Source organism: Nyctereutes procyonoides, unplaced genomic scaffold (assembly GCF_905146905.1).
Source record: "Nyctereutes procyonoides isolate TBG_1078 unplaced genomic scaffold, NYPRO_anot_genome, whole genome shotgun sequence".
Classification (NCBI taxonomy): domain Eukaryota; kingdom Metazoa; phylum Chordata; class Mammalia; order Carnivora; family Canidae; genus Nyctereutes; species Nyctereutes procyonoides.
In genome coordinates this window covers 56,661,405-56,686,609 of record NW_026575140.1, presented here as the reverse complement: position 1 = coordinate 56,686,609, position 25,205 = coordinate 56,661,405, and the positions used below count along the sequence as shown (strand labels likewise).

At 54.1% G+C, this 25,205-nt stretch overlaps 1 protein-coding gene across 5 annotated transcripts; it reads right to left on the bottom strand.

Annotated features, from left to right (window-relative positions):
- Nucleotides 1-1,254: 1,254 nt before the first annotated feature.
- Nucleotides 1,255-25,122, bottom strand: ALOXE3 (arachidonate lipoxygenase 3). Of its 5 annotated transcripts, XM_055305814.1 has the most exons (17): nt 25,083-25,122; nt 24,513-24,933; nt 24,158-24,364; nt 21,713-21,917; nt 20,571-20,652; nt 19,734-19,853; nt 19,338-19,463; nt 16,910-17,013; nt 16,281-16,453; nt 15,224-15,367; nt 14,934-15,137; nt 14,745-14,831; nt 14,053-14,222; nt 13,390-13,511; nt 8,694-8,794; nt 7,922-8,092; nt 1,255-2,313 (listed from the first exon to the last, which is right to left on the bottom strand). In XM_055305814.1, exons 3-17 carry the CDS (start codon nt 24,302-24,304, stop codon nt 2,134-2,136), a joined length of 2,136 nt encoding a protein of 711 aa, XP_055161789.1. In that variant the 5' UTR covers nt 24,305-24,364; nt 24,513-24,933; nt 25,083-25,122; the 3' UTR covers nt 1,255-2,133. The 5 variants fall into 5 exon arrangements, 4 of the variants coding, with proteins under 4 accessions (XP_055161789.1, XP_055161788.1, XP_055161787.1 ...); XM_055305813.1 differs by lacking the exon at nt 25,083-25,122 and having other exon boundaries at nt 24,513-24,994; XR_008661889.1 differs by lacking the exons at nt 24,513-24,933; nt 25,083-25,122 and adding an exon at nt 2,515-3,479 and having other exon boundaries at nt 2,237-2,313; nt 24,158-24,504.
- Nucleotides 25,123-25,205: the final 83 nt, after the last annotated feature.

Here is a 25,205-nt window from a genome sequence, read left to right as displayed (position 1 = left end):
GCAAAATTCTCGGATTGGAACCTACCAGTGAGTTGTTCCCAGGTGCACCTCCTCGTGCACCGTGGCTCGGGGATGCTCTTCCCTGAGGGTCACAGGTGCAGGAAGTGAAAACCCCACCTCCAACGATGGCCCAAGACTGTCCTTTCCTGCCCCCAGCACTTGTCCCCTCTCACCTGTGGCAGAGAGAGAAGGGCTTTGGCACTCCTGTCATCCCCAACCCTGGTGGCCAAGGCCATGGCAGCTGGAGGACCCCACTCCAGAGGCCCCGCCAGGTGGGGTCTGGAGCAGGGCTGGGAGACTCCGCAGTCTAGCAAAACCCTCACCCAGGGGATTCTCTGGATGGATCACCAGTTAGGGGGCAGTAAAGTCATGTGATTAAGTCCCCCTGCCACCAGCGCTATAGGGATGGAGGATTAGTTACATGTCACTGGCTGAAGACACAGTGACTCTAGCCAGAGAGAGGCTGAACCCTCTATGCCAGGGTTCCTCAGGCATAGAATCTGACTCCACAGGTAGAGTAGGTAAAGGGGCTGGATCTGAGGTCAAGGAAACGAGGAACAGAGGAGGGATCACTGGATACGGATATGGAGGGCTAAGCTGAGGTCTATTAAGGGCTTTGGGGGCTGGAAGTGAGAACATCAGACTCCCCAGATCACCATCTGTGTCAGTAATCCTGCAATGACGAGTCACCCCCAAATCTCAGAGGTGGGAGACCCAGTGAAGGCGTATTTCTCGCTCAGCTCTGCATCCAGCCCTGCTCCATCCTGGTCCCTCCGAGACAGGAGCGGATGGCTGCACCGTCTCGTCTCCGCGTGGGCTTCCTCTAGAACAGCAGAGGCAGAGAGACGGGAACTCTGGAGGGGCTCGTGCTGGCGGCTAAGTGCCCAGCCTGGAGATGACCGCATCCCTTCTGCTCAGAGCAGCTGGCCAGAGCGCATCATGACTCCCCCCATCCACGAGGGGGCCAGAGACAGAGCTTTCCCTGCGTCCAGAAGAGGAACCAGATCCCAGGGGAAGACTAGAAGCAGCAGCTGGATTCTCAAGCTTTGCAAAGTACCTACTTTTTTCCTATCGGCCCCTTGACTCTGGATATTCCTTCACCTCTGAATAGATGACACGCTCTGGGAGGTAAGGGCAGGACGGTAGGGCCTGGCTAGGTGCGGGGCTGAGCAGATGACCCAGGGACTACTCCCTCCTTCTCCCATCCCCTGGCCTCCCAGACAGATACATATACATACATCAAAACAAAAAGAATGAAATGGGAGCCAAATGTGTTTGATTTTATTAAATTCATTGAGCTCAAGGACAGGAAAACAGGAGGGAGGGGACAGGGCGATGGCTGGGAAGGCCAAGGAGCCTGGCCCTGAGGACTACGGCTATAAGTCCAGGTAAACTGCTCTCTGATCCTAACCCTCCCCTTAAAGACGCTGACGTCAAAGGGGACCACCGGACAGACCCAGGGCAGACGTCTGTTTTTGCCCATTTCCCAGGCTCTCCCAGAAAGTGGAGTTAGACTGGTTAGTCCTAGGTTTGGAGCAAAGCAAAAACGAGGTGACCAGGTAAGAGGAAGAGTTTGAGGAAAGGGGAGAACTAGAGGGGAGAGCTCAAGAGTCCCTGTGGGGCTCCCAAATGGGAGGAGGTAGGTTTTCTTTTCTTTTTTAATATTTTATTTATTTATTCATGAGAGACACACAGAGAGAGGCAGAGACACAGTCAGAGGGAGAAGCAGGCTCCCTGTGGGGAGCCCGATGTAGGGCTCAATCCCAGGACCCTGGGGTCACGCCCTGAGTGGAAGGCAGATGTTCAACCACGGAGCCACCCAGGCGCCCCAGGAGGTAGGTTTTCACAGTAGAGGGAAGTGATGGGGTGATGGGGTTCCTTCCTCTCCAAAGGCCTGTTGTGCATTTGATGGGAGGCAGCGGCTTCTCAGCCTGGACACTGCTGTACTGGTCCCTCACGGCTCAGGGGCCGCCCATGTGAGGCTGGAGCCATCCTGGGAAGAAAGGTCCCCAAGTGCAGAGAAGGCTTGGGTTGACTGGGACCAAGGACGGGAGGCCTGGAGGACCCTGACAAGCTGGCCCTCCACAAGTCCTCATGTTGGAGCCTTTCTTCCAGGGCTGTAAGAGGAGGGGGTCAAATGGAGACGCTGTTCTCGATGAGGGGAGGGTCCAGGTAGGTGTAGGGCAGCTCCAGGCCCTTGTTCCGCTCCTGGATCTCCCTGGAAATCTGGGCCAAGCGGATCTGGAAGGCAGTGATGCTCCGCCGAGGGGCCTCCTCTGTGAAGTGTTCATCTGGGTAGGTGCCCAGGGGCCTCTGGGAGAAATCGGGGTGACATTCAGGATGGGATGAAGCATAATGAAGGAGCAAGTTTGCCAACACATAGTCAAGGTAGCTCCAAGGGCATGATGCAGCCACAGCTACCGCAAACGCAAGCTCTCCAAACCCGCACCCCCCACTCCAGGCTACCTGCCCGGAGCAGCCCCACCAACACCTTGACACCCCAACACCCAACACCTGACATCCAGGGAGTGCGTTGGGGCAGGAATGGGACCGGGTGCCCAGAGCCCAAGGTTAGTGCTCCCTCTGCTGGTAGCCCTGGGCCTGTTCCTCAGGTCGGAGACCATTTCCGCACCTGGGCCTGAATGAAACTGCGGACCAGAACACCTGTAAAGGCCCCTCCAGGGCCTGGCCCACTGCTCTGTGAACTCAAAGCACACAAGCAAGCACTTCTGTCACACAAATCAACATGACACATTATGAAATCAACATAAACACGTTCCAGCAAATACGACCAAGGAGACACCTGCTACCCCACCGTTGCACAGAATTCAACCCCCAAGACAACCGGGTCTGAAGGCATCTTGCCAATGCACCCAGCACCACAGCCCCGCACCAGCTCGCCCTACAGCACGGCAAACCACTTGGACAACCACGGCCAGGATCGCAGTGAGCTTGTAGCGGATGCCATCCTGTGGCAGTACAAGGCCCTCCACACCCCCCCACACCCCCCTCTTCGTGATCAGCCCGCTCAACCAGCTCACCTCCACAGTCCAGCCTCCTCCCCAACACGCGCGCCTCCCATCCTCTGTACCCTTCATACGATGTAACCAATGTAACCGTTGCCAAGAACCCTGATGCTTAAAAATTCTTGGTCTCGGGACACCTGGGTGGCTCGGTCGATTAAAGCATTTGGCTCTTGGTTTCAGCTCAGGCCACGATATCCGGGTTCTGAGATGGGGCCTCGAGGAAGTGGGCTCCGTGATCCCTGCGAAGTCCGCCTGAAGATTCTTTTCCTCTGCCCCTCCCCCATCTCTAAAATCAATCAATCAGTCTTTTTATAAACACGCCTGGTCTTGTTTTCCTGCCCAGGCAGAGCCCTCCAGAACAGTGCTACGTCAGGGCAGTCCGGGCGCACAGTACTTTGCTGTTGGCGAGGCCTCTGCTGCTTCACCAGAAAGACAAGTGTTTCCTGAAATATACTTTTTTTGAAAAGATTTTATTTATTTATTCATGAGAGACCCAGAGAGAGGCAGAGGGAGAAGCAGGCTCCCTACGGGGAGCCCGATGCAGGACTCGATCCCGAGACCCTGGGGTCACGACGTGAGCTGAACGCAGGCACTCAACCACTGAGCCACCCAGGCACCCCCTGAAATATACTTTTAATCAAAATTCAGTAGAGGGGGGCACCTGGGTGGCTCCATGGGTTAAGCCTCTGCCTTCAGCTCAGGCCTCCAACCCTGGGTCCTGGGATCGAGTCCCATGTCAGGCTACCTGCTCAGCGAGGAGTCTGCTTCTCCCTCTCCCTCCACCCCGCCCCTGCTTGCGCTGGCTCTCTTAAAGAAAAAAAAAATACCTTGGTATGGGAGCTTCATTTTACACTGAGTTTTCATTAGAAATGACTGTTCGCACTTACCACACACTTCCTTCACATATTTAGATGATTACATGGTGTGTTTCTTTATTGATGTAAGAAATTACGCTGTTAGATTTCATCAGATTGAGCCGACCTCTCATTCCTCTCATTCCTAGAATAAACTAGACCTCGCATGTCGGATTATTGTCTTATTAGGTAGCACTGGCCTTCGTTGGCTAATGATATATTTTTAAGATTGTTGTAGCTAAGTGAAACAAGTTTGTCACTTCATTTTCTTAATTACAGCTAACGTGTCGCAAGCACTTTACACGGACTATCACGACAGCGCAACAATCCTGTGAGACGGCTGATCTTATCATTCCCACTTTAATAGATAAAGAAACAGGCCCTGGAGAGGCCTAATTGCATATCCAGGGTCACATGGGTGGGAAATGTGGATCTGGGACTGGAACCTTCTATGGGAGACCCACTTCTCTTCTTAAGAGTACTCCTCTGCCTGGTGCTGGTACCAAGGCTCCCAGTAAAACGATCTGGGGAGCTTCCACTTCTTTTCTAAACTTCCGAGCCATTTGAGTGACTTAGGAATCACTTGGTCCTTGAAGGTTTAATAGAATCATAGAATATCCCTTTGCAAGGATAGGGATCAGATCTTTTACACCCTTTTCTATTTATGTGTGGTTTTCATGTCTTCCGGCATCAAAGTTTTCTTTATTGTTTTCCCAGAAAATCACCTCTTTCACCTAGATTTCCAAAGCTGTTTGTGCAAAACTACAAGTAGCATTTTCTTGTAATTTCTTCTACCTTCTCAATTATTGGCTGTTTGTCTTTCCACTCCTACCTAATGTTGCACCTCTCATTTCTCTTGATTGGAATTGTCTCTGGTTTCTTCATTTTATTGGTCTTTTCAAAGAATCAGTTGTGTGTCTTATTTACCAGATTGACATCTAATTCCTAAAACTATAGTGTAGCTTTCCAAAAAGCAGAACGCAGAAACATGACAGGCTGGGTTCAAAGCCTATGTCCTAGCTCTGTGACCTTGGGCAAACTGCTTAGCGCCTCTGAACCAATTTGTTTAGTTTTCTTCCCTTTAAAATACAACTACTATTTGGGGCACCTGACCCACTCCATCCGTGAAGCACGTGACTCTTGATCTCAGGGTTGTGAGTCTCAGGGTCTTGATCTCCTCGTTGGGGGTAGAGATTAATTTAAAAAAAATCTTAAAAAAAATGCAAATACCATTTATTGAATAGTTGTATGCCAGGCACTGTATTAAGCATTTTTTTGTATTAAGCATTTTAAATAAGTAAGCTTCTTACTTACTTTGTGTCTTAAAATAGCATATGTGAGGTATCTGATTTATTTTTTTATATAATTTTATTTATTTGAGAGAGAGATTGAGAGCAAGCATGAGCAGGGTGGGGAAGGGCAGAGGGAGAAGGAGAAGCAGTCTCTCCACTGGGCAGGGAGTCTGATGTGGGGCTTGATCCCAGGACCCCGAGATCATGACCTGAGCCAAAGGTGGATGCTCAACTGATTGAGCCACCCAGGCGCCCAAGATACCTGACTTAATGAGACCCCTCACTGGCTTCTAGGTGGGAGCCCTTCACCCTCATCTCTTGCCTATCATCCCTTGCTACTGTGATATTATGATTTACAGTAAGGAATATACATTTGGGCTTCCTCCTATTCCTGGCACAGAGCTCCTAAAACCCTTATAATTCTGTAAGCGTTAGTGTTAAAGGCTTCTTGTTATCATAATAAGGCCCTTTCAACCACACCTAAGTTTACGTTAATAGGGTGTTCTGGAAAGCCCGTAAGGATGGGGGCGGTGGCCAGGAGAGCCAGCTGCGTGGTTAGAGGGTTGGAACTTTCAATTCCTGCCCCCAACCTCCAGGGAGGAGAGAGGAGCTGGAGGTTGACTTCATCCCCCATGGCCAATGTTCGATCAATCACACCTAGGTAGTGAGACAGAAAAACCCTAGCAACAGGAGTTTGGAGGGCTTCCAGGCTGGTGAACAGGTGGAGGTGTTGGGAGGGTGGTGCACCCAGAGACTGCATGGGAGCCCGGCATCCCCTCCCACACACCCTGCCCAGCACATCTCTGGCTGTTCCTGAGTTATGTCGTTTTATAATAAAGCAGTAATTTGGGGCATCTGGGTGGCTCAGTTGGTTAGACATCTGTCTTCAGCTCTGGTCATGACCCTGGGTCCTGGGATACAGCCCCACATTGGGCTCCCTCCTCAGCAGGGAGTCTGTTTCTCCCTCTCCCTCTGCCTGCTGCTCCCCTTGCTTGTACTCTCTCTCTCTCTCTCTTAAAAAAATACTAAAGTAAACCAGTAATTTAATAAGTAAACTGGTTTTCCTGAGTTCTGTGAGCCATTATAGCAAATGACCAAAACTGACAAAACTGCTGGGCAGGGGGGTGGTCTTAGAAACCTCTGATTTTTAGCTGGTGGATCAGAAGCACAGGTGACAACTTGGGCTTGTGGTTGGCATTGGGAGTCGGGGGCAGTCTTGTGAGTCTGAGTTTGAACCCGTGGGATCTGACACTATCTGCAAGTAGAGTTAAATTATCCGATACCCAGCTTGTCCCCCACACATTCAGTGGCCAGAAGTATTGAGTGAGAGTACTGGGAACAGTCATAGAATAGACCAAAAACCCCAGCGTGCTTTCCCCTATAATGACAATGAATGTCTCCAAGCCCTTGGGAAATGGGACCAGGAAGGAGCAGGATCCAGGGACGAGTTCCTGGCATTCCTAGGCTATGAGATTGTAATTAAAACTTGTTAGGAAGATAACACACATCTGCACGGAACAGAGTCAAGTATGAGAAATGAGGACATCCCTGTGACATCAGAGAGCTTGTGAATAAGACCAGGAGGGCAGAGGCAGGACCAATGACCCCATGTGTGAACAGAAACATTGGTAATTGGGGATCAAGGGGCCGCTCCCCTCGCCAAGGTGACCTGACAGCCTCCTTGTCTCATCTATTCCTCCCTAGAACTGCCCCTCCCAACCATCCACAGAGGTGCCCTTGCTTAAACACAGATTTGGCCCGTCACCCTGGGTCTTAAAGCTCTTCAATGGCTCCCCATCCTCCTCTGAATAAACACTGTGCCCACACTGAACCATTTGCAATCCTACCAACACACCAACTCACCTTCACTTTGTTGCACTTGGTTATGTCCTTCCTCTGCCTAGAAACTAACCCTGCCCTCCCTCTGCCTGCCAAGTTCCTACTTGTCCTGCAGGTTTCAGCTTTCATGTCACTTCCTCCAAGAAGCCTTCCCAGGTTCGCCCAGACTCATTCAGGTTCCACAAGTCCCCATTCTCACCTCTGTTACGAGACTAAGCTCATGAGGAGAGGGTTCATATCTGCCCACCAATGTCTGACACATTGCAAGTGCTCAAGACGTATGTGTTCATACCTAAATGATTCCTACAGCACTGTGGTACCTTTTTCATGTTTCTGTATGCCTCCTCAACCAAACCATAGGGTTCCTGAAGTCAGGAAGGTCTCATTCTGCTTTATATGCCTGGTGCCCAGTGCCATGTTGACATGTAGAAGGAATCCAAAATAATGTATGTTGAATGTCTAGATGAATGGATGAGCAGTTAACAGATGAATGGTTGATGGATGATGGATGGATAGATGGGTGGGTGAGTGGGTGAATGGATGAATGGATGGACGGACAGATGGGTGGATGGATAGATGGACAGGTGGATGGATGGATGGATGGACAGATGGGTGGATGGGCGGATGGATGGGAATGGATGGGTGGTTGGATGGATGGGTGGATGGATTGCTAAACTGGTGAATTCAATAGACATTGTGCCCCAGCCACTAAGCTGGTATTTGCTTCAATGTATGCCTTTGGGGATCAATTACCATTTCCTAAAGAAACCGAGGAACCCAAGACTAGTTCAGCAGGGGGCATAAATGGCAGCACTCAGTCCCCAAGCCCTCTCTAGAACAGCTACTGCCACTGTCACTGCCTAGGCCCTGTAAACCGTCACTCCCACCCCATCCCACATCCTGTACACACCTGGTCTTTGGGCTCCTGGCTGACCAACCAGAAGAGGAGAAGGTTGTTACAAGTGACGTTCACTTCTGGGAGGGTGTCTAGGTAACTCTTCAGGGTGGCAGTCCCCTTGGTCTGGGGTGGAGGCTGCCTCATGGATGACGGGGTGTTGGGCATCCAGGCCCCAAAATCATGCTGTAGAGAGACCCCACCCCAGTTGAGTCAGCTGGCCAGAGGTGGGAGAACCAGTTCCCTCATCATCCCCCATCCTGCACCTATTGTCCCAGGTCTGGCAGTTGGAATAGGAGAGGATGGTGGAAAGGGAAGAGTCAGAGAGGTATAGGGTAGGAAGTTCCAGATGTGGGGTAGGAGGCTCACCCCTTGTCACTCCCCACCCAGTGTTCCAGGACTGGGGGGTTGCAAATCACTAACGAAGGAGCAGAGTCCAACAAGGGTCGTAGCAAAGGGTTAGCACACCACCCAGAGCCACCTGATACTCCCCCTTAACCTCGTCCCCACCATGACAGGTCCAGGTTCTACTCCCTGCACAACACCAGCTGGAGTCACCATTACCACCCTGAACCCCGCTCCACCCCAGTTCTCATCCAATATCAGCCGGCCCTTCACTCATTCACTCCACCCAGTCACCACCCAACCTCAGCCCCAATCCTAAACCCATCCCAACCCTGACCCACCCATGCTCTCAACCCCAACACTGGCCTCCTGTCCCATGCTGAGCCCAACCTTGCCTAGCCCAGTGCCCCCAGGCCTGCCCTCCTACCCCCAGCGGCCTCACCTGCCCACTGTTGACAGCGGCGTGCTGGGCGGAGCAGTTGAAGATGATTGCAGTGAGGAACTTCACCAGTTCTCCTGGAGTGCACAGCCGGTGTGGGAAGCCTGGATGTGGGAGGAAGGAGAAAGGGCGTGGAGGGAGGGGACTGGATTCCTGGGGGCAGCACGGGGCTGGGGCATACTGCAAGGGGAGATTGGGATGACAGGGCTGAGCATTTGGCCACCAGTTTTTTGACTAAGATGAGGGCTGGGCTGAGGTTAGAGAGAGTCATCATCAAGGTCTGTGGTCTCTGAATGGGGTCAGGATAGGAGCCAGCTGCTGGGATCCAACCAGAAAATGTCCAGCCAGGAGAACTCGCAAGGGAGGAGCCAAGTTCAAGCTGACAGCCAAGCTGGCTCTTCTCCCCGACTGCCAAGGCACTTTTATCTGCAGCCCCCGATAGCACTTGATTTATTTTAAAGATTTATTTGAGAGAATGAGAATGAAAATAGGGGTAGGAGGCAAAGGGAGAGAGAGAGAATTTCAAGCAGACTTCCTGATCCCAAGAATCCCGAGATCATGATCTGAGCCAAAACCAAGAGCCAGACACCCAAAAGACTGAGCTACTCAGGCACCCCAGCACCTAATGATTTAACTTTACCCTGTTCACCAAGATTTGTCCAAGTACCCAGTAGTGGAACACCCACAGCTGGGCTTTAGCGAGAGAGGTGGGTGACCAAAGTATGTTTCTCCTAAGGTCCCAGTGATGGAAGCAGAAGGGGTCCCCAAGGCCAGGCTTGGGTCAGAATCGGGCACTGGGGCTGAGGTGCTTAGGGGAGACTCCCCAGCAGGAAGAGATGGGGCTCCCCCTGAGATGAAGAGTCAGTGAGCTTTGAATGGGAAAAAGATGACAGAGGAAGGCATTTTCAGGCTCAGCCCTGGGTCCTCTCCTCTGTCGATCACTCCCCTCATCCAAATCAATGGCTCTAACTGCCTCCTGCTGGCCAACGACTCCCAAAATCACACCGCCAGCTCCTGCAGGCTCCTGAATTCTGGCAGGAAATCTACGGCTGCCACCTGACACTCCAAGTTGGGTGTCAATAAGGTCTCCCAGATGTCACATCTGCAAATCTCCAGAGCCTGATGCCTGCCTTGCTCCCTACACACAACACTCCCATCCCTGTCTCTATCCAGTTGCTCAGGCCACAATCTGTGTGCTCTTTCCTCTTTTTATCTCGTACCATGCATATCGGCAAATACTTCCAGAAGCCAATCTCATCTCACCACCTCCGGGCTCCACCACCAGCCACCCAGTCTCCAATGTGTAACTCTTGCAGGGATCCAATTGCTTCCACCCTTGCCCCCGACAGCCCATTCTTCACATGATGGCCAGAGTGACTGATCCTTTAGGAGCATAAATCTGGTCATGTCACCTCCTTGCTAAAACCACTGATCCACAGAACAAGCTCTCTCACTTCCTTCTGGCCTCTCCTCCAAACATCACCTCCCCTGAGAGGCCCTCCCAGACCGACCACCTACCTGAAATAACCCCCCTACCTCAACATGCCAATTCCTTTTCCTGAGCGCTCTATAACCAACCACCTAATACAATTGTTTGTTGATTATCTGAATCTCCCCACTGAGAATGTGAAGCTCCATTGAAGGCCAGGACTTTTGTCTGTCATATTCACTACTGAGCCCCAGCACCCGGAAAAATACGTAATATTAAGAGCCCAGTAATTATTGGTTGACTGGTGTGAATCCTAAGAAGGGAAGAAGGCAGATTGAGGCAGCAGCAAGGTGAGGGGGCAGGGAGGGTAACTCACTGGAGGCGAGGTCACAGCAGTGCGACCAGCCACACAGTTTCTGGGCAGAACTTCAGAGGACTGCCAGGGCGGGGGCCCCACGGACCTGGAGGGTGGGCAGCAAGAGGCTGGGGATGGTGAGGCCTATAGAGAAGCAGCTGCCACTGTGCAGGAGTATGAGGACCAGGACTGGGTGGTGACAGTGGGACACAAGGGGGACAATAGGAATTGGCCACCCAACTGGATTTAGGGAAATGGGAAGACAGAGGGGGACATGAGCCAAAGACGGCTTCAAGTTCAGCAGAGCAGGCCCAGAGGGCTGGAGGAAGGACTGGGCTGGGCGTCTGCCAGGGAGCCTGTGTGAACTTCCTGAATGTTCCCTTTGCGGTAGATATTCTAACCTGGAGGGCTGAGATTAAAAGGCAAGGAGGTTGGACTACCTGTGGGGATTGTGCCGTAGCTCCTCTTACTTATTCGCTCCCCTTAAAATGTGGAAGCAAAAGGCACACTGACTGAAGTTAATTAATGAGTGTGCCTTGCCTTAAAACAGGAATCTGCGATAAGCCTGCACAGAGATGTCTGTCAACCTGAAGAAGGCTCTGATGTACTGAGTCAGAGACAGGTTGAATAAGGTAAGATAGGAGAGTCAGCCAACAGTAATTAGACACCCCCCTACTCCAGGTCTTAAGTAGGAAACAGCCCCAACTAGAAAAAAAAAAAAAAAAAAAACTGCCATTGGGGGAGGTGCAGTCAGGATCAGGCCAGCCCAGGATTAGCAGTGGGTTTGCAAAGCAGGGATGGTTCATCTTTTAAAATTCCAAAGGATGGGATCCCTGGGTGGCGCAGCGGTTTGGCGCCTGCCTTTGGCCCAGGGCGCGATCCCGGAGACCCAGGATCGAATCCCACATCGGGCTCCCGGTGCATGGGGGTACTCAGACAGTGAAGCATCTGCCTGAAGCTCAGGTCATGATCTTGGGGTCCTGGGATTGAGTCCCATGTTGGGCTCCCTACTCAGTGGGGAGCCTGCTTATCCCTCTCCTCTCCCCACTGCTTATGCTCTCTCTCAGATAATAAAATAAATAAAAACCCAGAAATCACTCTTGGCATCACCAATAGTAAGAAGACCTGATACTATGTGCCTCCAACTATGATGTATCTTAGTTGAGAACACAGCATCACTTGAGAAATATTCTTGCCAAAAACATTTAACCTTTACATATCCCTTCCAGTTGACAGGAAACCATTAGATAAATTCACGGAAGGTGGGACACTGCAGAACAACTAGTCCTGGGTTTTTGATGGCAGTCATCATGTGATTTAAAGAGGGGGAGGGGCCATCTGAAATTTAAAGAGACTCCTGTGGTCCTTGATTGGCTCTGGAATACACAGGATCAATTGGGGAAATGTGGGGAAAGTGGGAAATTTGAATATATGCCACATTGGAGATTAATGTCAATTTTGTCGAGCGTGATGACAGTATCGTGGTTGTGTAGAAAAAACTTTTTTTTTAGTTGCATACTGAGCAGTAATAAAATATGAAATATGTGTAATTTAAAAGACTTCAGCAATAAAGAAAAGCAACAGATTGATCAAATTAGCGCTTGTTGAATCTGGGCGGTGGGTGAACAGGTGTTCATTACATTATACTCTCTACTTTTCTATATGTTTAAAATTTGTTGTTTAAGGTGGGGGGGAAGCCTCAGAACCTATTATAGGTAGGGTTGCAGTAGTTTGTTCTATTTGCAGGTGACAAGAGACCATCCCTCCTCCCTGGGTCTCCCCAGCCAGGAGCCCCTCCATGAAGCCACCTACGCACTAAGTCAGCTGAGAAGCTGCATCCCAGGCCCTGAGAGTCTCCCACCCTGGGGGCCAGGTCTGGGGGAACTGCAGGGTGGACATTTGTGCCACTTTGAGCTTTTCCTTGTCTTTCACTGCACCCAGGTATGAAGAAGGCCTGTCTACTTTTTCCAGTGTCTGGAGCCCACATAATACCATGACACGAGGGAGGAAGGCTACAAAGAGAAGCAATAGGGTATATACCCTGAGCAAGGCCAGAAGACAACTGATGGCTTATAGATTTTGTGTGCTGGTCTCAAAGGTGACAATGAGACAGCTAAAATGGAAAGTTCTTCAGGGAATGGAAGGAAGGGGGATTTGCAAGTATGCAATCAGGTACCGAAGAGAAGCCAAGAAAGGATCACTCCATTATGAAAGGGTAGAGAGGAGATGGAGACCCAGGCAGGACAAGACAACGGCTGGGGTGGGGACATGGCAGGGGCCTGGGAGGAGGTGGGAGGCACAGAGGACATCTCCTCCCTGGGGCCAAGGCAAGATTTTAAGGGAGGGTGGCCTGAGGCATCTGCCTGGCACTGAAGTTGAGCAAAGCAGGCTGAAGAGGGAGCCAAAGCCTCTCAGGCAGTGTCAGAAGAAGAGGGAAGAGTTAAAGCCAGGTGACAGGTGTTAATAGGGAAGAATCAGGCGGCATCAGAACCATGTCACTCATGAGGCCAAATGAAATGAAAGAGGTTAGTGGCTAGAGGGGACAAGCATGAGGAAGTATGAGAGAAGGTTCCAGAAGCCTCAACATTTGAGGCTGGACATGGCTCCTACTACATGATGGGACACAACCACAAAGCTCAGCAAGCAGCGGTGAATGGACAGGCTCAAGTAAAAGTCGAGGAGGAATGAGAGGGTCACAGTGCAGTGTTGAAAGCAAGGACTTTGGGGATGATGAGAGCTGGCTCTGGATCCTGCCTCTGCCACTTACTATCTGCAAAGCCTGTTCCTCATCTGTTCAGTGGGGTTAATAATAGGATGGACTTCAAACCCTTGTCCATAAATAAGAACTGAGTCACAAGCGAGGCCAAGGGGAGGAAGCCCAGGGTCACTGGGAGCCCGAGGTCGGGGGTCGGTACCTGAGCTTTCCCGGCGTAGGAATGCATGAGTGAAAATCTCACGGACCCAGGCCTGCAGCTCCGAGTCCTGCTGCACAGACGTATTGCTGGGATAATAGTAGCCCACGATTTCTGAGACAAAGCTGCAGGAAAGAGATGCTCGTGCTGAGGGGGTGACCTTGGGCTCAGGCCTGCCCTGAAATCCAAGATCCAGTGCCACTCAGGCTGGGGAGAGCCAGATAGCCAGTGTCCATTGAGAGCCCATCAGGGCCCAGTGGGAGCCCCCAGATCCAGATGGAACCCGAGGGCCCAGGTTTAGGCACCCCTGAGTCATGGGTGCTCGGGGCCTCCTTCCCACCCAGGGATCTGGGGGTGGGGAACCCCTGAGGAGAGCTGGAGGGCCCCAGCTCAAACAGTTGCACCTGCCCTGATTCCTCTGGACACTCTGTCCTTTCCTTCCTCCACGGGGCCCATGCACAGCCCAGCCTCTCCCCAGCCCGCGGCTACCTATCATTTCATTAAGTACCCTGACCCCAACTCTCACCCTTGGGGTGCTCCCTGCTGGGGCCTGAAGCACCTGTGACCACCCAGCACTAAGGTCCCCATGAGTACATGAGCCACACTGCCCTGCGCCCTCTTTGGGCCAGACTGGCTGCAGGAGGGGCCCAGGCCCGCACCCCGCACCTCTCAATGGCCGCCCAGATCCTCAGTCCATCGTCCCGGTAATGGTAGTTGGGGATGGCCTGGACACCGCGGGCCCGCACGCTGTCCGGAAGGCAGAAATCCGTGTAGGTGAAGTGGGCCAGAGCAGTGCTAATGAGGTAGAGGAGGCCTTGCCTCCCGACCGAGGTGACCTGAGAACACAACACCGCTTGGCTTGGGGTCCAGACAAGGCCAGTGACTCAGCCCAGAGGATTTTTCACGTAATCAAGAAGTCCAAAAAAAAAAAAAAAGAAGTCCAAGACCTCGGGCCGATCCCCCAGGGGGACCGGTTGGGGCTGCGGAGGTGGTGGCCCTACTATGTGCATAAGAGGAAATGCTTGGGTATTTGGTATCCAAAAGAAAGCAGTGATGCGGGGTGGGGGGTGGGAGTGGGAGACGCGAGAGCTTACTGGGCGCAGGGCGGGCGGGGGGCTGTGACCGAGGGGGGCTGCCCTGCCCACCTCCTGGAGACTTGGAAGCTGGGCCCGAGGGGGCGGGGCCCGGGCTTGTGGGCGGGGCGAGTAGGGGACCGGCGCGGAGAGGCGGGGCTTGTGGGCAGGGTCTGGCGGGAACCGTGGAACGGGATTGGAGGCCGGAGATGTTTGTGGGCGGGGAAAAGCTGCCTCGGACGGGGCTTCGGCGATGGGGCGGGGCTTCAGAGACGCGGGCCGCACCTTTTCCACTAGGCCCTCGGGGTTGAGCAGCGTGGCCCGCGCGATGGTGTTCACCTGCAGCGTGTAGCGAGTGTGGGGGAGCAGGAGCTGCGAGCGGGATGAGGGCACAGGGGCCGAAGGTCAGGGCAGCAGGCCGAGCTGGCCCGTCCCTTCTGGGCCCGCCTGGGGTGAGGGGGATCCCACACAGACCTTGTAGACTGGATGACAAAGCGGCAACTGACGCAGCGTGGCCATGGCGAAGGCCTCGCACAGCAAATGCGTGCACAAAAAGTGCGTGTTGTTCTCGTGCACCAGGAACTCCGAGTTGCGCACCCACGTCTTGGCCAGCAGCCAGTCCCAGTAGGAATCAGTGGGCAGGAAGATGGGGCTGGCGGGCCCGGGGGTCTGGCTGAGCTGCGCCCAGGAATAAGAACGGGGTGAGGCTCGAGGCTGCTATTGTGCCTGCTGGGCCCGCCTCCGGAATCCCGCCCGGGTCTCACCTGGATGGCCAAGGGCACCAGCGCCCCCTGCGGGTTGAGCCACAACAGGCAGAGCGGGGCGGCCACGTACTGCGGGCGGCCGTTGAGGCAGTGGACCGGGGCCTCCGCCAGGATCCAATAGTCGGCTAGGAAGATGTTCCCCCTCTGCGAAAGGCACACCGGCCCTCTGACCCGCGCTGCGCGCCCCCTCTTTTCCCCGCCCACTCGCACCCCAGCCGGGGCCTCAATAATGCGCGGTGCCTGCACTCATGGCCCGAGGCCGGTACCCCACCCTCCGCAGAACTACCGGAATGAGGTCCAGCTGAGTCCCGCGTTGCACAACCTCGCGCCTGGATAAGCTGGCATCCTCTCCCGGTCCCCCCTTACCTGGTCCTTCCTGCCCTCTCAACGCAGTGACCCTGTCGGTCTATCCAACAACAGGAAAATGGCCCCACACTGAGAATTGACTGTCACATCTCCAGCCTTCTGGAGGATGCCTGAGGGCTTGGCTGCCCCAGAGAGACTGAGCATCATCTTCTCCCACATCCTCCGAGCTCCTAATCTCCATGACAGTTCCTCTTATATCTAGTGGCACTGCCTTCCACTGCTCTAAAATAGCTCCCCCTACCCAAGGTTTCACCTATTTATTCATGAGAGACACAGAGAGTCAGAGACACAGGCAGAGGGAGAAGCAGGCGCCTGGCAGGGAGCCGGATATGGGACTCGATCCCAGGACCCCTGGATCACGCCCTGAGCCCAAGACAGACGCTCAACCACTGAGGGACCCAGGTGCCCCTAAAATAGTTTTCTTTGAGCCTCAGCACTGGGGCCCCAGAACATAGGCAGGGCCTTCTCTTCGACACCGTCCTGCTCACTCATACCATTCACCAAGCCTCACCTCTGGCTCCCAGTCATGCTCACTGTCCCCACCCCCCACCCCCCGGCTCTCATCCCACCTGCTCCAATTCAAATGTGCAAGGGGCCGCCCAGAGGATGAGGCCTGCAGGCAGGATGCAACCCCAGCCATCCCACTCCTACCCTCCACACCCATCCCTTGTCCATAATGCCCCTTACCTACCTCTAGTTCTGTCTGCAGACAGGTGTTGGGTCCCAGCAAGGGGGCTACCATGTCATTGGTGACAGGCAGCTTGCTGGGCAAGCTGGAGAGGCAGTGGAGCATGACGGGATTAACGCCATTCAAGTACTGGTACCCAAAGAAGGAGTCCTCACACCAGTGCTCTGTAACATACTCTAGGGGGGCAAGAGAGGGCACTGTTCAGTCTGGAGAGTTCTCCCCTAGAGCCTGCTCGAGTCCAGCCCTTTGCTCACTATGGTTTAGGCTTTCCTCACAGCAACCCTACGAGCAACCCTACACCCACAGATGTAGCCTGGCCCCAAAGGGGAAGAGAGGTCAGTGCCCCTGATCGGGATCAGAACTCCCTAAAGGACCCCTGGCCATCTCCCAGGGAAGCAGATTGTCTCTCTGTCCTCATTCCCCTATTCTTGTCCCGTCCCAGAGAAAGGGGAGGTTATGTGAGCTCCCAAGGGGAATAAGTGAGGTTGCCACCCATGGAACCAGGAGCCCCACCCACTGGGATCTTGCAGTCTCCCTGAGGGGGCTGGGAGAGGGTCCCCTTCCCAGAATGGGGCAGAGGGCTCTGAACATGGGGTCAGGAGGAGGCTGGACATCTGCCTGGCTCTGTGCACCTGAAGTGACTGTCTTGTGGCACCAGAAGATATTCCGGATGTCATCCAGCTTCTTCCAGGAGCCCTTGCGGTCCAGCAGCCCACGGAGCTTCATGCCCAGGGACCTGAGGGCGAGGGGAAGCGAGGGTGTGGCCTGGAGCCACAGGGGCACTGTGCCCCCTGCCTAGAGGCCTGCAGGGACCTGACAAGGTCACCGTCCAGAGCAGAGGCACCTAACAAGGGTGAGAAAAGTCTAGTGGCCCACTGAGGCTTCGTAGGGTGGACTTCACACGTACACGTGCCACTTGTGGCAGACAGATCACCTTCATGGGTGCTTTGGCCTTTTCCCCAAGCTCTCGTCTTGTTGCCGACCATCACTGGCTCCTGGCTGGCTGGTGCCCCATCTGGTGTGTATCTTCCACAAAACGCTCATCACTCCCTGTGTTACACTGTGAATCCCATGTACTCCTACCACCTGGGATGACACAGTATGCTATGGGCCCCTTAGGGCCAGGACTGGCCCCGGATGCCCCGACATACTGGTTCATAATAATCACTCACTGACTGCATCAAGTCAAATGGAAGGGAATGCAACATCTAATAGGTGGGTGTGTGGCGAACGGTGGGCAGGTGTGCTCAGGTGCCCTGAAGGGTGGGGGTGCCATGACCTGACAAGCCCAGGGACAACTTCCTGAGTGTCCACTGAGTTGCCGGCCCCTCAGTTCGCAGCATTTGTTGAGACCTGCCCAGTAAGGCCCCAAAGTCGAGGGGAAAGGGGCAGGAGACCGGTGTTAAAGCAGAGAGCAAGGAGGGGCCCCTGGGTGGCTCAGTGGGTTAGGCATCTGCCTTCAGCTCAGGTCATGATTTCAGGGTCCTGGGACCAAGCCCCGTGTCGGTCTCCCTGCTTGTTGGGGAGTCTGCTTCTCCCTCTCCCTCTCCCCCTACCCCTCACTCACGTTCTCTCTCTCAAAGAAATAAATAAGATCTTAAAAAAAAAAAAAAAAAGGCAGAGAGAAAGGAGAAGAAAGATAATGTCTTCCTTTTCCAAGGGTTTGGTGCAACCGTCCTTCAGAACACCCTGCCATTGCCCACATGGAAGCTCAGCTACCAGCCCTCCTCTCTGAATCCCTGATGGCTGCCCAATGCCAGCTCTCTCAGCCCACAGGCCCTTCTCTGAGCCCCCCGCAGGCTGTCCTAGTGGCCTTCCGGGCCTTCCCTGGCCTAGACCCACATGTCCATCTGAGGAGCAGCTCAGCCGATCCTGGTCCCTCAGCCCTGCCAGGGCCTCGCACGGGTCCTTGCCCTGAGGCCCCGAGCCACCTGCAACTGCCTTGCGCTCCAGCCCAGATACCCCCCAGCTCCCTGCTCACCCCACATCTGCACCTCCCACTAGTCCTTCTCCCAAAGAATCAGTTCGGCACAGAAGCCCCGAGGATAAGGATCCAGCCCCTTGCCCTCGACTCCGCCGGGCCTTCTAATGCAGCTACTGCACCGGTGGCCAGGTGAGCCTCTCCGTCCTCCGGCCGAACCAACCTGGCTTTGCCCAGGACCCACCCACTCTCTGCTCACTTGTCCTCTCCATGGCCCAAAGCCTGTTTCCATCCCACCCGCCTCCCTGGAAGCCACCTCCTGGCCCCGGCTCACCCCTGCTGACACTGGTCAGGAGTGTGGACTGTACCCCTCCACCAAGTCACACTCAGAGCCTCAGCTATGGACTCAGTCTGCTCACGGCCCCACCGGGTCCTAACTAACTGTGCCACACGTCTCCCTGGGGACACGGAGCTCCTCGAGGTGGAAGATGACATCCTAATGCTCAGTCACATCCGCTGAGAGATTGTTTGGTACTTGGTGTCATCTGGCTTACTCTCCCCTAGACCAAGGAGGTAGGCACAGCTATTACCATCATTTACAAATGAGGGAACTGCTTAGAGGCTGCGGATGAAGGTCACACAGCTGGAAAGTGTGGGTGCTAGGATGCAAAGGCGAGGTAGTCTGACTTCACCTCCTTACAGCTTCAGAGCCGGGCCTTCCCGTCCTGTCCCCCATTCTGCTCCCGTCCTGCTCCCTGTCCTACCCACCTACGTGCCTAGGACCAACCTCTGCACTGAGAAGGCACTCAGCTCATTTCATAGATTCAAGGAATAGAGAGGGAAGTGATGACAAAGGAGCAAAAAGGAGGTGATGGGGAGATAGAGAATGGGGGAGACTGGGACAGAGAGGGGGGGATGGAGGACAGAGAGGTGGAATGAGGCAGAGAATGGGACATGGGGGCAGAGGGGGGAGATAGGGACAGAGAGAGGGACATGGGGACAGAGAGGAGGACATGGGGGGCACAGACGGGGACACAGGGGACAGAGAAGAGGAGACAGGGAGACAGAGGGGGGATATGCATGGCAGGGTAGAGGCCAAAGGGACAGTGAGAGGAGTGCAGGGAGGGCAGTGGCCTCACGCGGGGATGGCGTTGAAGAGCAGGGAGGCCGTCTTGGTTGCCGAGTAGCGAATATTGGGCTCCATGTGCAGCAGGGACGGGAGGTCAATTTTCATGGGGAAGCCAGGCAGGTAGCGATTCCCGCTGCTGCGGAGGGTGGCGGGGGAGGCAGAAAGACGGACACTGGTCAGGGGAACCTGCAGCCCGCTCCCTCATTCCTGCCCTGGGCCCTCCCTTGGATCCAGACTCCACCCGACCCGACCCTGTCCGCCTGCAGCCACCTCCCCACCAGACCCTCAGGGTCACCCTGCCCCTGCTGCCCTTGACTCTTGGAATTTATTTCCCTGCACCATCCTCTTTCCCGGCCTCCCGGCCGCATGGTTCCAACCTTGGTCCCCAGCCTGGGCCCCCCTTCACCTGTCCCCTTGGTCCACCCGAGGTGTCATCTTGGTCAAGGCAAATTTCTTGTCTGTCTCCATCTCCTCAAAGCTGCTGACGTCTATAATGCCAGGGAAGCCAGGGGCATAGACTTTCCAGCTTTCAGGGGAGAGAAGTCAGGGGTGGTTAGTCAAATTCAGGGTACTAATAGACTTTAGCTTTTAAAGATGTGACTTTGGGGCACCTGGGGGACTCAGTCTGTTAAACGTCTGCCTTTGGCACAGGTGACACACGGTCCCAAGGTCCTGGGATCCAGTCCTGCTTCAGGCTCCCTGCTCATCGGGGAGCCTGCTTCTCCCTCTCCTCCTCCTCACTGTCTCTGTCTCTCTCTCCCAAATAAATAAAGACATGACTTTAAATTAAAACTCTCAGAAACCCCCACTTTCTGGGTAGGTGACAAAGAATTGGAATCTTCTCCCTGAAGGCACCAGGCTTCAGATCAGGGTAGCATTTGAGGATGACTAGACCTGAGTTAGGTTTGCGTTGAGATTAAGACCATGGCTGGTTTTCAGGGTGAGAGGTGAGGCTGGGGCTGAGACTGGCCAACACCAGGGTCATATCTGACATCCAGGTGATATCAAGAGCATTATTGAGGGAGGTGGGGGTTGAGTGTGGAGTCACGGATGGTATAGGGACAACTGTCAGTACTGGTGTTCTGGGTCTAGACTTAACCTTAGATGGAAATTAGGTTGACACGAGGATCCTGATTGGAGCCAGGCCCCCAAGGCTGGATCTGAGGTCAAAGTTAGTAACAGTCTCATTGAGGCTGAAGTTAGAATAAAGATGGGAAAAGAAGTCAGGTTATGCTATCCTCACCGGTAACAGTCCTGTCGGCCCCGGAGTTCCCGAGTCCTGTGATCCAGAAGGAGGGGAAGGGAGTCCTGACAAATCGTTTTCGCTGCAGGGAATGAAAATTACTCATTATACAGGTCTCTTTTCAAACGCCACCACCTCCAGCAGAGCTGGCCTGAGCGCCCTAACTCTTGAACCCAATTACTCAGTGACATCGATACCCCGTGCCCTCAAGAGTATTCATCAGCAGAAGTGACTCAAGACAACCTTACCCCAAAGTTGTAACAGCTGTCCCAATTGTTTGTATGTTTGTCTCCTTCCCAAGACTCTTCTGGGGCAGAAATTGCAGTCATTTTGTGTCTTCCCAGCACCTAGCATGCCACCCCGGCCCTGTGCACATAACGTGCACTTGACAAATGATGAATGAACATTTTTGGGGAAGTGGTGGATGGATGGACGTGTTATGATGATAGGTGGGGATTCCGAGGTCTGTGAAGAACTCCCTAGGGGGTGAGTGACCATCACTCACCTCATCTCGACCTAGGATATCACCTCTCATCCCAAAGACTCGTGTCAACGCTTAGATCAGCCCTGGTCGTGCCTCTGGGGATCAGAGGGCTCAGGAGCCGAGGGAGTCCAGACACCAAAGGAGCTGGATTCGGTGTCCTTGAAAGCCCCCACCCCCGCCACACACAGCGGCAAGAGGAAATCCTAACAGCACCTCACAGGGACATCTTCCACACCAGGAAAGACAGTAGTAGTCGGCAGAGCCTTCCCAGCTCAATTCTTTCAATATTCAGGGCTTCTGCACCTGTTGGCACCCAGTTACTCTGCCTGCAGCTTAAGTCCACTCTGGATGCTAGAAGGATTCACTCGGAGTGCAGAGGGAGTCAGCCCAAAGCAAACCATGTGTATCTGTGGCTGTGTGTAGTGTGAGTGGATGAGAGTGCGTGTCTGGTCCCTAGAGGGGTATATACGGCCCAGAAATTCCCTGCATTTCAGAGCTTTAGAGGCTTACTTTGGCTCAGAAAGCATCTACTGGGGACTCAAAGGTGCAGCTACCCTAACCCCACCCCTGTCCCCACAGCCTGGGCTCCAGGAGGCCCCTCGCCCTGACCCCCGTGGATGCTGTCCACCACATAGGCCAGCCGCTGCCTCTGGCCCACCTGTTCCTGGGCGCAGCTCTAGGGTGCAGTAGCCCTCAATCCACTGATAGCACGGGAAGTGGGAACAGGTGCCATCGGGTGCAGTGACACGGACATAGCTGCAATACCATGAGTCCTTGGGGAAGAAGGCATAGCGCTCCTTGTGTAGACGCAGCAGCAAGAGCTCGCCCAGCTCCGCGGAGCAGCACACCTTGTACTTCTGCACCTGAGAGGGCCAAACAGCCAGCAGGTGAGAGGCAAGGACCCGCGGGGGCCTTCTGACACCTTGCAAGGAGCATCTACGCCCCCACCTGTCCTGGCATATAAACCTGAGCTGCCATTCACCCAAGCATGCCTGTGTGCAAGTTAGGAAAAGGCGATCAATGGAACAGAATAGAGAACCCAGAAATGGGCCCTCGACTCTATGGTCAACTAATATTCGACAAAGCAGGAAAGAATATCCACTGGAAAAAAGACAGTCTCTTCAATAAATGGCGCTGGGAAAATTGGACAGCCACATGCAGAAGAATGAAACTAGACCTTCTCTCTCTTTTTTTTTTTAATTTATGATAGTCACAGAGAGAGAGAGAGAGAGAGAGAGAGAGAGGCAGAAGCAGGCTCCATGCAGTGGGAGCCTGACGTGGGATTTGATCCAGGGTCTCCAAGATCACACCCTGAACCAAAGGCAGGCACCAAACCACTGTGCCACCCAGGAATCCCTGAAACTAGACCTTCTCTTACACCAGACACAAAGATAAGATGGATGAAAGATCTAAATGTGAGACAAGAATCCATCAGAATCCTAGAGGAGAACACAGGCAACACCCTTTGTGAACTTGGCCACAGCAACTTCTTGCAAGATACATCCATGAAGGCAAGGGAAACAAAAGCAAAAAGGAATTATTGGGACTTCATCAAGATCAAAAGCTTCTGCACAGCAAAAGAAGCAGTCAACAAAACTAAAAGACAACCTACAGAATGGGAGAAGAGATTTGCAAATGACGTATCAGATAAAGGGCTAGTATCCAAGATCTATAAAGAACTTATTAAACTCAACAGCAAAGAAACAAACAATCCAATCATGAAATGGGCAAAAAACATGAAGAGAAATCTCACAGAGGAAGACACAGACATGGCAACAAGCACATGAGAAAATGCTCCGCATCACTTGCCATCAGGGAAATACAAATCCAAACCACAACGAGATCCCACCTCACACCAGTGAGAATGGGGAACATTAACAAGACAGGAAACAACAAATGTTGGAGAGGATGTGGAGAGAGGGGAACCCTCTTGCACTGGGGGTGGGAATGTGAACTGGTGCAGCCACTCTGGAAACTGTGTGGAGGTCCTCAAAGAGTTAAAAATAGACCTGCCCTACGACCAAGCAATTGCACTGCTGGGGATTTAACCCAAGGATACAGATGCAGTGAAACGCGGGGACACTTGCACCCCGATGTTTATAGCAGCAATGTCCACAATAGCCAAACTGTGGAAGGAGCCTCGGTGTCCATCGAAAGATGAATGGATAAAGAAGATGTGGTCTATGTATACAATGGAATATTCCTCAGCCATTAGAAACGATAAATACCCACCATTTGCTTCAACGTGGATGGAACTGGAGGGTATTATGCTGAGTGAAGTAAGTCAATCGGAGAAGGACAAACATTATATGGTCTCATTCATTTGGGGAATACAAAAAATAGTGAAAGGGGTTAAAGGGGAAAGGAGAGAAAATGAGTGGGAAATATCAGAGAGGGAGACAGAACATGAGAGGCTCCTAACTCTAGGAAATGAACAAGGGGTGGTGGAAAGGGAGGTGGGCGGGGGGTTGGGGTGACTGGGTGAAGGGGGGCACTAGATAGGATGAGCACTGGGTGTTATGCTATATGTTGGCAAATCAAACTCCGATAAAAAAAAAATACAAAAAAAAAAAAAAAGAAAGAAAGAAAGAAAGAAAGAAAGAAAGAAAGAAAGAAAGAAAGAAAGAAAGAAAGGAAAAGGCTCCCCTCCGTCCAGGCAGAAGCAGCCCAGCTCCCGGAGGCATGCTGTGTGAGCAGAGTGGATTCCGGATCGCCCAGCCTCCTTGGCCCCCGAGCCCTTGTACAGGCCCCCAGCACATGATCCTGGGGCCTGGCAGGGAGGCAAGCAGGTACCCTCCAGAGAAGAGAGAGCAAGCGACTTGCCCAGAGCCCACCTTCAGTTACGAGGTGGGGGAGCCAGGAAGCAGGCAAAATTCTCGCGACCCCCCCTGCCCAGGGCTCCTTCCTGGCAGTCCTGCCTGGGTAGAAGGTGTCAACAACCCCAGCAAAGCCAGAGACCAGGATAGGATGGTGAGGAGCTCAGGGCGGGCTCCCTGAGTTCTGCAGGGTGGGAGGAAGGCCCGGGGGAATGACCCTCCCCTCTGACAGGGTCCCCTGCTGGCCCTGACCCTGCTGGTCCCCCCTCCCTCTCCTCCATACTTACAGATCCAGGGGCGAAGTCCCTGCCCAGGCGATCCAGCAGCTGTTTAGGGCTCTGGCCACAGGTGCCCACCAGAGTGACAGAGATGTTGTCCAGTGTCCCCGCCATCAGGTAGGGACCCGTGGTCACACACACGCGGTACACAGCCATGGTGGGGAGGAGGGAGGGAGGGATGCCCCAGAACAAGCGGTGGCCACAGCAGCAGTCGGCCTGAGAGGAGGTGAGCATAGAGAGGGCAAAGCGGGGCTGAGCGGCTGAGCGGTGGCTGCGGATCCGCTGAGTGGGGGGTTGGGGCAGGGACAGGGGGGCCACCGTGGGAAGGCCCAGCTCTCTCTGGGATGCTCTGGGGCTCACTCACCTCTCTCCCTCGAAGCTCCCAGTCTCTGTCCTGGCTCACTGCCGGCTCCCTCTCTCCACCCTAATAGTTGTTTGTTTGCCTCTGGCACAGCCGGTCTCTCTGGCTGGCAGGACAGGGCTCACCCAGATGGATATCAGGAGCCCGAGTCCCACTGGGGAGGGAGGGACCAGAGGCTGGGAGCGAGGCGAGGAGCAGGTGACACCTGTATGAGTGGGACCCTGCCCTGCTCTCGGTCAGGGGCTCACCGACACCCTGGGGCCCCAGTCTGCCCTGTCACCAACTTCTCCCAAGACCCCTTCCCCCTCTCAGCCGGGCCTGGGCACGGGGCACCCGCATTCCCTACTTGCAAGTCATCCACGTGAGTCAGGCTTTGCAAGTCAGCCATCCTCGGGATAAACCGCGCGTGACCAGGCGAGTGGCCCTGGGGGCACCGTGCAGAGGAGTCAGCTCTCCCGTCGCTCCCACCGCGCACCACCGTCCCCAAGCGGTGCCCGCCCCCGGGTCCCCGCGCCGCCCGCCCGATCTCGGTCCCTCCCTTGGGATGGGGTCGGCCAGGGCCCCAAAGTGCACCCGGAGCTCCTGGCTCCTGAAGGCTCCCGCGCGGCTTGCAGGGCGGGGGTGGGTGCCGGGGTGGCGGGGATCTGGGTCAGCCCGGATGAACCGCTTCGCCGGAGAGGTCCTCAGGCGGCAGCG